The 12015-nt window shown below is 43.6% G+C and overlaps 1 protein-coding gene across 1 annotated transcript in view; it reads left to right on the top strand.

The window, feature by feature from the left end:
- The window catches only part of LRRC9 (leucine rich repeat containing 9), a 112558-nt gene that overhangs the window by 94614 nt on the left and 5929 nt on the right, over nt 1-12015 (top strand). Inside the window, exons 29-30 of the mRNA XM_002719518.6 lie at nt 3843-3911; nt 7081-7221. Coding sequence (XP_002719564.4) covers nt 3843-3911; nt 7081-7221 — 210 coding nt within the window. The remainder of the gene's footprint in view (nt 1-3842; nt 3912-7080; nt 7222-12015) is intronic.

Below are 12015 nucleotides of genomic sequence, written 5' to 3'. Positions count from 1 at the left end.
TCTGCCGGATCTCATTTCCCTTGGACTCTTGTTGGTCCAGGCCTCTTCTGAGTCCCAGTTCCCGACTTGCCCCGGTTGGTTAAACGTGCCATAGTTCCTTGATCTACCTGGTGTCTGTATCAACTCTGGGTAACGGACTTTGTCTTGGCTTTAAGACTGCATCTCTTCTCACGCAAGTTCTCCCTAGATAGCGCCCTGCTGTGGCTTTGCCTACTCAGAATTCAGCCTATTACTCTTAGGCCGCTGCTCCAACTGAGGCTGCCTGGGTTCGCTCCTGAGACGGCACACTGAAAAGGGAATTGAAAGCATAACCATGTTCTGCTCTCTTCTCTCCCTCTTTCACTGACCTTGCTATTTCTGCCCGTGCTGCGAAGGCAGCCTCCAGGAGGGACTGCACTGTGGACTACTCCCTAAAGGCAGAGGCGGAGTGTGTCTCATTCATACTTGTATCAATGTATGGCATAGTATGTATCGTATATACCATGTTCATAGTAGATACTCAGTAAATACTGGGTTGTGGCTGTTAGCTGGAGTTCAGGAAGTCTTTTCTGCGATAATATAAAAGCCCAGTCCGAGGTAAGAAGAAAATCTTAGATAGTGCCGTTTTTATGTAACCTTTTATTCAGAAAGGCACACACAGAGAAAGACTGCTTATCCAGACCTGAATGTTGACCTGTGAGAAGCCTGCCAAAACTGTGATGACTTTTCCAAAGCTTTATTCAGAAGAAATCTAAATTAGGAAAACGCTGTTTTGTAAGAAATCTTTCCAGTGATAGCAACTGAGCTAATACAAAGGATTCTCAAGCCAGACTTGAACTCAGCAGAGATCTTCCCTGATACCGAGTGTGCTAATACTTTCAATCTAGGGGATTCTCAGGGCCATCCTTCTCACATCTTGCACACTGGCTAGCTTAGCGTAAAAGATAAGATCTCCACGTAAGATTCTGTGGGCTGATCTTAGCATAGGAGTGTTTCGTTTATGAAGCATTTCCACTTTTTACCTGAGCTAATACAACATTTTACAGGGAGCTGTGCCTTATCATTCTACAAGTCCTAGGTTTATTAATTGTAAGCAATCCCTAACCAGGAAGACCTGTTAAGAGAATCCCATGAAGAGTTTCTTCATAACAAATAACGTGCTGTATTGGACAAGCTGTCCAATCACCAGCATGCTTACAGGAAGATGAGACAGGTAACCTGCTTCGCCTAGAAGCGTCCCTGTCCTATTTCTTCACCCATTTTCCACGTCAGAGGACTGAACGCATGCCAGAGCAGCTGACATAGTAATATCCTCCACAGCAGCTTAGAACAAAGCTTAGTCATGTTTATTTACGATCAAATCTAATATAGGGAAATGACCATCAGTAGGACAAAGCATGGAGACTATGCATGTATCATTGAACAAAGGAGTGATAGTTATTGATCGCTTAATTATGTGCCCTTCTTCATTTTTATCCTTGAGGTGGTCTGTTGTCATCAAATTGTCTTTAAAAGTGTTCTGTTAATATTATAGTACTTTCATGCGTCATACATTAAGCTGCAGGAAACTTGAACTCAGGATCAGGTGTTTGGTGCCCCGGTTAAGATGCCATTTGGGATGCCCACGTCCCTTACTGAGGTGCTTGACTTCGAGTCCCAGCTCTGGTTCCGATCCCAGCTTCCTACCAGTGTGCACTCTGGTAGGTGGCAGTAACGGCTCAAGCACTTGGGTCTCTGCCGTCCATATGGAATACCCAGACTGAGTTCCTAGCTCCTGGCTTTGGCTTGACCCAGCCCTGGCTGCTTTAAGCACTTGGGGAGCATACCAACAGATGGGAAAATTTTTCTCTCTCTCTCTCGCTCTCTCTTCCCCTCTGACTCCCCCGTTCTCTCTACCTTTATGACGAATAAAGAAATATTTTTAAAGAAGTTTAATGTTAAAAAAATTTAAAGAACTTGGAAAAATAAGGGCAAGTTGGACGTTTCTCTTGAATTATGTTGAAAATATAGGTTGTTCAAAATTCTTAACTCTCAGTTCACATTTTCCTCCTGTGAGGGATTTTGCCTCTAGATTTATTCCAGCATGGGCAAGCTGACACCAGCATTAATTTCATTTTCCTACTGAAGCGTCCTACAGAAACTGCGTACTCCTGAGCGTGGATTCTGGCGTGAAGCTCTTGGCTTAGCCATTGGTCCAGTAATGTGGATTTAGTGTAGTAGACAGGCTCGCCTCTGCAGGAGGTGTCACAGCGATGCTATTGAACGATGAGTTCCGTAACTCAGCCTCACAGCCACATTTGAGCCCTGTGTCTAATGATCCCCTGTCTGGCATTGGGCCCACTCTGTTTGCTTTTAAATGGCTGAATAATCACCTGTAGCTGCTAGCTACCTGTAACTGGAAAAGACTCCAAGAAACTGTCCCCATTTCCTATCCCAAATAAAGCCCCAATCCAAAGCTACTGCTGTGACTGCTTGAGGTGCCCATTCTAACACTGTACTCAGAATGGAAGCCCCGTTGGAAGCACTGTGCTGGTTAAGGTTTAGTCCCTGGCGCTCTGTGGGGAAAATCCCTATTTAGCAACATTTTTCAGTTTCCATGGTAGAATTTTTCAACCGTAGCCAGTTTTAAGCTAAAACTCTGTATCACCTAATTCCTGAACTTTCACCAGTTAACTTCTTTTGTGAGTCAGTAAAAGGTAAATCTAGCATCCCACTGTAAAAAATACCATATATTAAAATCAGAAGCCATCAGCCCTCCCTTCCCCTGGCCCAGTGGCGGTCATGTCTCTTTAAAAGCTTATACCGACATTATCCTCTACAAATTTAACACTGTGTTTCCATGATAGCATTTTCTATAGGAACAATAGTTTGATTAGGAATATTTTAATATTGAACAGTGGTATAATCTGTGTAATCTGAGTAAATAAGTAGGACTTCTCCTTTGCCCACAATTTCCAATCATGCTTCCACAGATAGGAAGGAAATTCCTGTGAGTAAAAGTGCACAATATCTTTATAAATAACTAAACAGTAGAGCTTTTTCAAATCCCTCCTTTACTCAAAACAGGATCAGTCATTTAAAAAAAAAATCAAATTTCACTTCCAAATGATCTAAAATAGATATAAATATTTCTATAGTTACTAGATGAATTGGCTATATGTTCACTTGTAATTCCAAATATTGGCATATCAATAACTTATTTGTATTACTGTAAACTAGCATTGCTCACTCTGGTAGACAGTGGTAAAGGCTTAAGTAATTGGGAGACCGGGACTGAGTTCCTGCCTCCTGCTCTCAGCCCTGCCCAGCCCTAGGCTACCATGGGCATTTGGGGAGTGAGCCAGCCAATGAGAGCTTTCTGTTCGGCTGGCTCTCTTAAATAAATGTTAATCATAAATAACCCCATGCAGCAGGAAAGGCAAATCATTAAACTCAAGGAATAGTTCCCAGCTGTATATACTGCCGGCACCCCACTCAGTATCGGCTCCTTGATTCATCGAGGGATCTTTAATGTGTGCCTTTGAAATGGTTTAGACCGGATTCACCTTTTCCGTACTCCTCAGCCAATACTCTGGAGAAATGAACCGAATGTAATCTGAGGCCGAGGCTGGATCATAACACTTTTGAGGAGATACTTGGTCTTTTCTTGCAAGTGCTACTGGAAGGCCCATTTTCCATGTCAGGCTGTCATCTTTGCAGTCACCGTGTTGGACTGTCATCTTTGCATTTGGAATTTGCATTTCCGAATAGCTGGTCATGACCTAGCTGCAATCCAACACGTACATGTAATTATTTCAAATTAGTCTATATTTGAAGATGTTGGATCCAACCAAATATTAACTTGTTGATTGACTTTTGAATAGGATATCACAGAATTGGAAAAACTTGAAGTTATCTCTTCTCTCAAAGAGCTTACAATTTATGGCAATCCAGTGAGTATGTTACCTCTTGAACTTCTTATAGTTACATATACTTTATATACATGTGAGCAAGGGGTTTATTTTACCTGTTTCCATATGCCTAGCCAATTTATTGACCAGTGTCTTGCCAACTGATTACACTGCAAACTGCTATTGCACGTATAAGGTCTGTTTCAGGATTCTACATTGTGTTCATTGGCCTATTAATCAGGCCCTGTACCAATATGCTACTATGTTAATTACTAATATTTTATATTATCCTGATGTATGGCAGATTAAGGCCTCTGATTCTTTTCGCCTCTTTCTCATTGTTTTTTCTCTTTCTTCACTGTCTTGGTTGCTGGTTGTTTAGGAAACAAATTCTGAAGTTATGTGAGAATATTGTTGATACTTTAATTGAATTGCATTCAATTTATCAATTAATTTTAGGAGAAATTTGCCACCTTTCCTATTGAAGCCTTTGAGGGAATATAACAAGTAGCATCCTATTTACTTAATTTCTTAACACATTTAAAGGGTGAAAATAGCTGCTTAGATTGGGAAGAGGGGCGTGCGCTGTGGCATAGTGAGTGGAGCTGCCGCCTGCAGTGCTGGCATCCCATATGGGCACTGGTTCGAGTCCTGGCTGCTCCTCTTCTGATCCAGCTCTCTGATGTGGCCTTGGAAAGCAGTGGAAGATGGCCCAAGCCCTTGGGCCCCTGCACTCACGTGAGAGACCCAGAATAAGCTCCTGGCTCCTGGCTTTAGATCAGTGCAGCTCCGACCATTGCAGCCATCTGGGGAGTGAACCAGAAGATGGAAGACCTTTCCCTCCCTCTCTCTCTCTCTCTGCCTCTCTTTCTCTCTGTGTGTAACTGTGACTTTCAAATAAATAAATTAAAAAAAATGGGGAGAAAGCCAAGGGAGCACAATAATAGACCTCAGAAATGAGGATTTATGTTTTAGGTTTTTTAATGGTTTATGCAGCTTATCTGTATCTATAAGATATATAAAATTATCCTCTAATTTTATTTTCTTATACTATTCTGAAACCTATCAAGGTTGTTCTTGTCTCATGAAACTTGCTTGGGAACTCACCCTCTTTTTCTAGTCTATGGATTAGTTTGTATAGAAGTCTTATGTGTTCCTTGAAGGATAATTAGGCCTTATCTGGAAAACCTTATGAGCTGGGAACTGGCATGTGGCACAGTGGGCTAAGCTGCCACTTCTGGCATCCCGTATCAGAGCGCCCCACACGGAACCCACAGCAGTTCAAGTCCCAGCTGCTCTGCTTCCAGTCCAGCTCCCCGCCAATGTGCCTAGGAAAGCCATGGAAGATGCAGTTCTTCACTCCTGGCTTCACCCTGGCCCAGCCCCAGCCATTACGGCCATCTGGAGAGTGAACCAGTGTTTTGAAGATCGCTTTGTCTCTGCCTTTCAAATAAATGCATTAATGAATAAATCTTTAAAAAAATTAAAGTAAGGGTGGGGGTTAGTGAGCTGAGCTGTCGACTGCAATTCCAGCATCCCATATGAGTACCATTTGCCCCACTTCCGATCCAGCTCCAATGTGCCTGGGAAAGCAGTGGGAGATGGGCCAAGTACTTGGGTCCCTGCACCCACGTGGGGGACCCAGATGAAGTTCCCAGCTCCTGGCTTCCACATGGCCCAGCCCCAGCCATTGTGGCCATTTTGAGAGTGAATGAGCAGATAAGAAGATATCTCTCTCTCTTTTTCTTAGTATCTTTGTTTTTCAAATAAATAAATCTTTAAAATAAGATCTGGGCCCATTCAAAGTGAGGAGCCAGGAGCTTCTTCCAAGTCTTTCATATGGGTGTAAAGGAGTAAGGACTTGGGCCATCCTCTGGTGCTTTCCCAGGCCATAGCAGAGAGCTGGATCAGAAGAAGAGCAGCCGGCACACTAACTGGCGCCCATATGGGATGCCGGCACTGCAGGCGGAGACTTTACCTGCTATGCCGCAGCATTGGTCCCATATTACTTTCTTTAAAGAACCATATTTTGGCCTTCTCAAGTATTATTTCTTTGCTCTATTTTATTAACTTCTATCCTTTATTATTTCCTTCTTTTGGTTTTTGAAAGTTACTTTTAAAAACATTTTTTAAGATTTTATTTATTTATTTGAGAGGCACAGTTACAGACAGTGAGAGGGAGAGACAGAGAGAAAGGTCTTCCTTCCTTTGATTCACTCCACAAATGGCCACAACAGCCGGAGCTGTGCTGATCCAAAGCCAGGAGCCAGGAGCTTCTTCCCGGTCTCCCTTGTGGGTGCAGGTGTCCAAGGACTTGGGCCATCTTCCACAGCTTTCCCAGGCCACAGCAGAGAGCCGGATTGGAAGAGGAGCAGCCAGGACTAGCACCAAAACCCATTTGGGATGCCAGTGCCATAGGTGGAGGATTAACCTACTGTGCCATGGCGCCGGCCCCCAAAAATAATTATTTTGAATCAATCAACAAATTCTAGTTTATAAAGCACTGCGTTAGCAGCATCTTAAGAGTTTTGATGTGTAGTGCTTTTGCTGGTACTTAATCTCTTAAAATCTTCTGCTTCCCAAAAGATTTTTTTTCCTTTTTAAATATTTATTTATTTATTTGAAAGGCATACTGACAGAGAGTGAGAGAGAGAGAGATCTTCCATCCACTGATTTACTAGCCAAATAGTTGTAACAGTCAGGCCCCTGCCAAGCTGAAGCCAGGAGCCTGGTACTCTATCCAGGTCTCCCATGTGAGTGCAGGGGCCCAAGTGCTTGGGCCAGCCTCTGCTGCTTTCCCAGGTGCATTAGCAGGGAGCTGGACTGGAAGTGGAGCAGCTGAGACTCGGACTAATTTCATGTGGGTTGCCAGCATTGCAGGCAGCAGCTCAGCCCTCTGGGCTTCAGTGCTGACCAGTGAACTTTCAAAACATAATCCTATTCAGGCATTGAGATAGCCTATAGTTAGCGAACAGTACAGTGTACCTTTAAACGATGTGGTCATGAAAAAGAAAGTTCTTATCTTAACTTGGCATGACAAGAAATTGAGAAATAAATCTTCTCCGAGGGAGCCTTGTATCTGTAGCACCTAAAGCAATGAACTAACTGTTGGCTGTCATCTTTGTGCCTATGCTAAATCTCCTTCCTCTATAAAGGTTAATCTTTGAAATGAGAGGTTTTCTAGGAATAACTTACGTTTAACTTTATCCAGATTTGTAGAAAAATGCTCCACCGCCACGTGCTCATATTCCGGCTGCCTAACTTACAGAAGCTGGATGGGATTCCTGTGAATTCAGATGACAGGACAAAAGCTGAGTTACAAGTTTCTGAACTACAAGCAAAGAAAAATTTGGTAAGAGTTACATTATTCGCATTTTTCCTTTCGAAACGTAGACACGATTAGCAAATGAACATTACATTAAATGCATTTTGACTTAAATATTTAAACCTGTGAGGTTTTGGTAGCTGGTCTTATCATCTATTCAGTGCTCATTGTCAAAGGCAGCTTGATGTGGTGAAAGAGCCAGCTCGTAGGCACTCCCGGAATGCCCTTTTCATAAGAACGTACTGTAACACAAGGGCTATTTTGTAATGTCTGTGTGCTCAATGTGTCAGATGATGTGAGGGAGAAAGAAAGGATAGCATGCGACTGTCACAAGTAGAAAATCATGGTGACATTGTTTCCATTTCTCTAGAGAGGAGGTTGGGGTGGGGGGAATTCCCACCTCCGCCCTCCAGACTGTGCGGTTCATCTGGAGGGGGAGGGGGAGAGAGGTGTCTCTGCTCTTCTTTATCAGCAGGATAGCGGGGCCTTTTACACACCATCCCTCAAGTGCATCTGACGGTGGAAGGAAGGAGTCTGTCACCAACCGACCAGTTTCTCCATGGTCATTCTGTAAAGACTAAATTTAACACAGAAAAGCTATGGGTTTTGAGCACAGCAGTAATAGTGGAGCTGTCTGTGCCTTTGCGAGATTTGAGGAGATTGGAGGGGCAGGGACACCAGGAGAGGTTTTAGCAATAATCTAAGAGACATACTCTGAAGAGCCGCGTCAGGCTGGGGAATGGAGGTGAAAGCCAGAGACCCAGGACACTGTGGGAAGAAGCGACCTTGAAGAGGAAGGAGATGAGGGTTTGGGAGTTGCGCTCCTAACAGGCCTCCCTCGCCTCCCGGCCAGCTGACACTCTGTCCCCTGTGGAGCAGATCCCGGCACACGCGACCCCGTGGCCCCGCTCCTGCCCACGGGCACCACACTGCCTGCTTCTCCCACAGCAGTCCACGCGCCGACTCGGCAAACGTCAGCTGTGATTCTCCACACCTCTCCTGCGGTTGTTTCACAGATAGCTGTGAACTCTCCGTGCACGTGTTACAGGATTGTTTTTATGTTTCTGTGAAAGACAAATGGATGTTTTAGGAAGTCTGGGCAGAGAACAGCCACACACACACACACACAAACACAATGACAGATTAAGTGTAGGAGGAAAAGAAGTAAAATAAAGAAGATGGTAAAAATTCAGAAAAAAATATTTTTTTAAAAATCCTGACCAATTTTTGTGTTCAATTTTTCTTCATGTCTTTAAATTCTTGTCACTTTAAAGAACCCACATCTGGAAATTTTAAGTAAAACTTTAAGGGTGGGGCTAGTGCTGTGGCACAGTGGGGTAAAGCCCCAGCCTGCAGCACTGGCATCCCATGTGGGTGCCGCTTCCAGCTGCTCCTCTTCCGGCCCGGCTCTCTGCATGGCCTGGGAGAGCAGCAGAAGATGGCCCGAGTCCCTGTACTCACATGGGAGACCAGGAGGAAGCTCCTGGCTCCTGGCTTCCGATCAGCTCAGCTCTGGCCATTGTGGTCATTTGGGGAGTGAACCAGTGGATGGAAGACCGACTGTGCTCTCTCTCTCTCTCTCTCTCTCTCTCTCTCTCTCTGGCTACCTGTCTCTGTAACTGTGTCTTTCAAATGGATAAAATAAATCTTTTAAAAAAACTTTAAGGATATGTTTTATCCAAGAGCAATCAGATAAAGTGTAAGTTAAGGGACCCTTGGTTTCAGAAAAGGCATTGGTCCTTCATCAAAAGATGGGTGAATCTGGGTAGCTTTATCTTTGAAATCTTTTTGAAAATGAATATGAATTGTATTCCTACCTGTAATTCTTAGTGATTCCCTGACTTTTAAAGTGAATCTATCTTTTTTGATTAACCTTGACTTATTTTTCCAAGCTGATGAATGATAAGTTTGTCTCATATACTTTAAGTCTGGTAAAAAAATATTACTAATCCTATTAAGGAAAATCCAATGTTTCAGTTGAAGTATAATCGTATTTACTTATTAAACACTATTTAATATTTGTGAAACACCAGCATACTTGTTTAATTTTAGTACAGTGGATTCAAGACCAAGTGTACACGTTATATGCATCAAGGCTAGATTACAAATTGAAGTCATCACCGCCTTTATCATCTTTGCATTTTCTTTTCAATGCATTTGATGATTCCGTGGCGGTATTTTGTGATGACGCCATATTAGTGGCAATAACAATGTTTTTGGAACCAAATAACAGTGGATTGATCAGAATGTTCCGAACTGCTGGTGGGAGCTGTGAAGAAGGTGCGTGTGCTGTAACCTTCACCCTCAGAGGGACGTCGGAGGCCCTGCGTTAGCTGCAGCAGACACTGTTTTGGGGTTAGTGACCTAGTGCGGGAGTGCTTTGTCTGCTAGTAACTGAACCACACTTAAGAGCCACCCTGTCACTCCTGCAGGATTAGATGCCTTTTTTTGTTAATGGCTCCTATAGCTTGGAGCTATTAAGCAACATCTCTCAGGTGGCAATCCAGGACCTGAATGTGGCTAGATCAATAACAAAGGGCTTACAACAGCAAATAAAAATGTCTCTTGGGAGAAGAAAAGTAAGCATGACCCTGGATTTCCAGTTGCAAATCGTTTATATCAACAACAGCACAGCTTGAATAAATTTTTGCACCGTCTGAGAATTGTGATCACGTAGCACAGGGCAAACTCCAAACGATGATTTGTAACTCTTGGCTCGTATTCTGTGACCCCATTCCCTTCAGGATTGGTGCCAGCATCTGTGCATGCCCCTGGGGAAGCCATCCTTCCAGACTCCATAGTACCCAGTGACCAGACTTCCCATGCCAAATCAACAATAGTAATGTGTTTCAGTCCTCATATTAACGGAAGTTCTTTTTTTGTTTTTTTAAAGATTTATTTATTTATTTGAAAGGCAGAGGTGCAGGGGCCGGGGGTGGGGGGGAGGGAGGAGAGAGAGAGGTCTTCCAGATGACTGCAACAGCCAGAGCTGTGCTGATCCAAAGCCAGGAGCCAGGAGTTTCTTCCGGGTCTGCCATGTGGGTGCAGGGGCCCAAGGACTTCGGCCATCTTCTTCTGCTTTCCCAGGCCATAGCAGGGAGCTGGATCGGAAGAGGGACAGCTGGGACTTGAACTGGCATCCATATTGGATGCCAGCACTGCAGGCGGTGGCTTTACCTGCTACACCACAGCGCCAACCCGGAAGTTCTTTTTAAAAAAGGATTTCTTTATGTATGTATTTATTTGAACAGCAGAGAGAGAGGTATCTTCTGTCCACTGGTTCACCCCACAAATGGCTGCAACAGTCCAGGCTGGCCCTGGCCCAGCCCTAGCTGTTGCAGCCATTTAGGGAGTAAACCAGTAGACGAGTGTTCTCTCTCTTTCTGCATGTCTGTTTCATCCTGCCCTTTGCCTCTGAAATTATAATTTTTAAAATAAAATTTATAGCCGGCGCCGCGGCTCACTAGGCTAATCCTCCACCTGTGGCGCCGGCACCCTGGGTTCTAGTTCCGGTTGGGGCGCCGGATTCTGTCCCAGCTGCTCCTCTTCCAGGCCAGCCCTCTGCTGTGGCCAGGGAGTGCAGTGGAGGATGGCCCAGGTGCTTGGGCCCTGCACCCCATGGGAGACCAGGAAAAGCACCTGGCTCCTGGCTTTGGATTGGCACAGCACACTGGCTGTAGTGGCCATTTTGGGAGGTGAACCAACGGAAGGAAGACCTTTCTGTCTCTCTCTCTCACTGTCTAACTCTGCCTGTCAATAAATAAATAAATAAATAAAATTTATAAATCCTGTTTAAGATAAAGTTGTTAAATTTGAACTATATAGTCACTTAGAACAACTTCAAAGATCCCAATTTCCACATAACTTATTTTTAAATAAATAAGCAAATCTTTAAAAATTAAAGTTAGGATAGAAAGTTTTTGATTCACCATGCATGGTTAGTAAGATAAAGAGGATATTTGAAGTCTTTATTTTAGCGAAATATATATTGACTCGGCAATCATTCTTATTTTCATGACTAGCACAAAATTGAGCCATTATTTCTTTAGTTGCTCAAGAGACACAAGGACAGAAAACTTTCAGGTTTATCATTTTAGTCTAATGTGTTAATTGCTACCCTTTCTTTTTATAGCAGCAGATGAGGAAGACATAAATAAAATCTAAAGTTGTCTTTTAAACCCAAGTGTTTTGGTGGATTGGTTTCACAAGAAAATTTGCCAGTGTTCTAGATGAGTGATGGGAAGAAATTAGGGAGCGTGGGGCTGGCCAGCATGAGACAAGGGCTGGTAATCTAGTATTTCCTACAAAGCTGCATCCTTGGTAATACCAAAGTATGAGATAAATTGTTAATCTTTTTTTTTTTTACATTTTATTTATTTATTTGAGAGGTAGAATTACAGAGAGAAGGAGAGACAGAGGGAAAGATCTTCCATCCGCTGGTTCACCCCTCAGATGGCTGCAACGGCTGAAGCTGGGCCTATCTGAAGCCAGGAGCCAGGAACCAGGAGCCAGGAGCTTCTTCCAAGTCTCCCGCTTGGGTACAGGGGCCCAAGAACTTGGGCCATCTTCCACTGCTTTCCCAGGCCATGGTAGAGAGCTGGATCAGGAGAAGAGCAGCTACAAACCAGTGCCCATAAGGGATACTGGCACCATAGGCAGAAACTTAGCCTTCTATGCCACAGTGCCAGACCCCTGATCAATTGTTAATCTTACACAAATAGCAGAACTATGTCTCTCATATTTGGAATTTCATATTTTTAAAACAAATTTTTAAAGACTTATTTTTTTATTTGAAAGTCAGAGTTACAAGGAGAGGCGGAA

This window comes from Oryctolagus cuniculus, chromosome 20 (genome assembly GCF_051225735.1).
Source record: "Oryctolagus cuniculus isolate XC-2025 breed Fujian yellow rabbit chromosome 20, ASM5122573v1, whole genome shotgun sequence".
NCBI classification, from domain to species: domain Eukaryota; kingdom Metazoa; phylum Chordata; class Mammalia; order Lagomorpha; family Leporidae; genus Oryctolagus; species Oryctolagus cuniculus.
The sequence above is the reverse complement of the archived record's forward strand: the minus strand, read 5'-3'. Positions and strand labels throughout refer to the sequence as shown.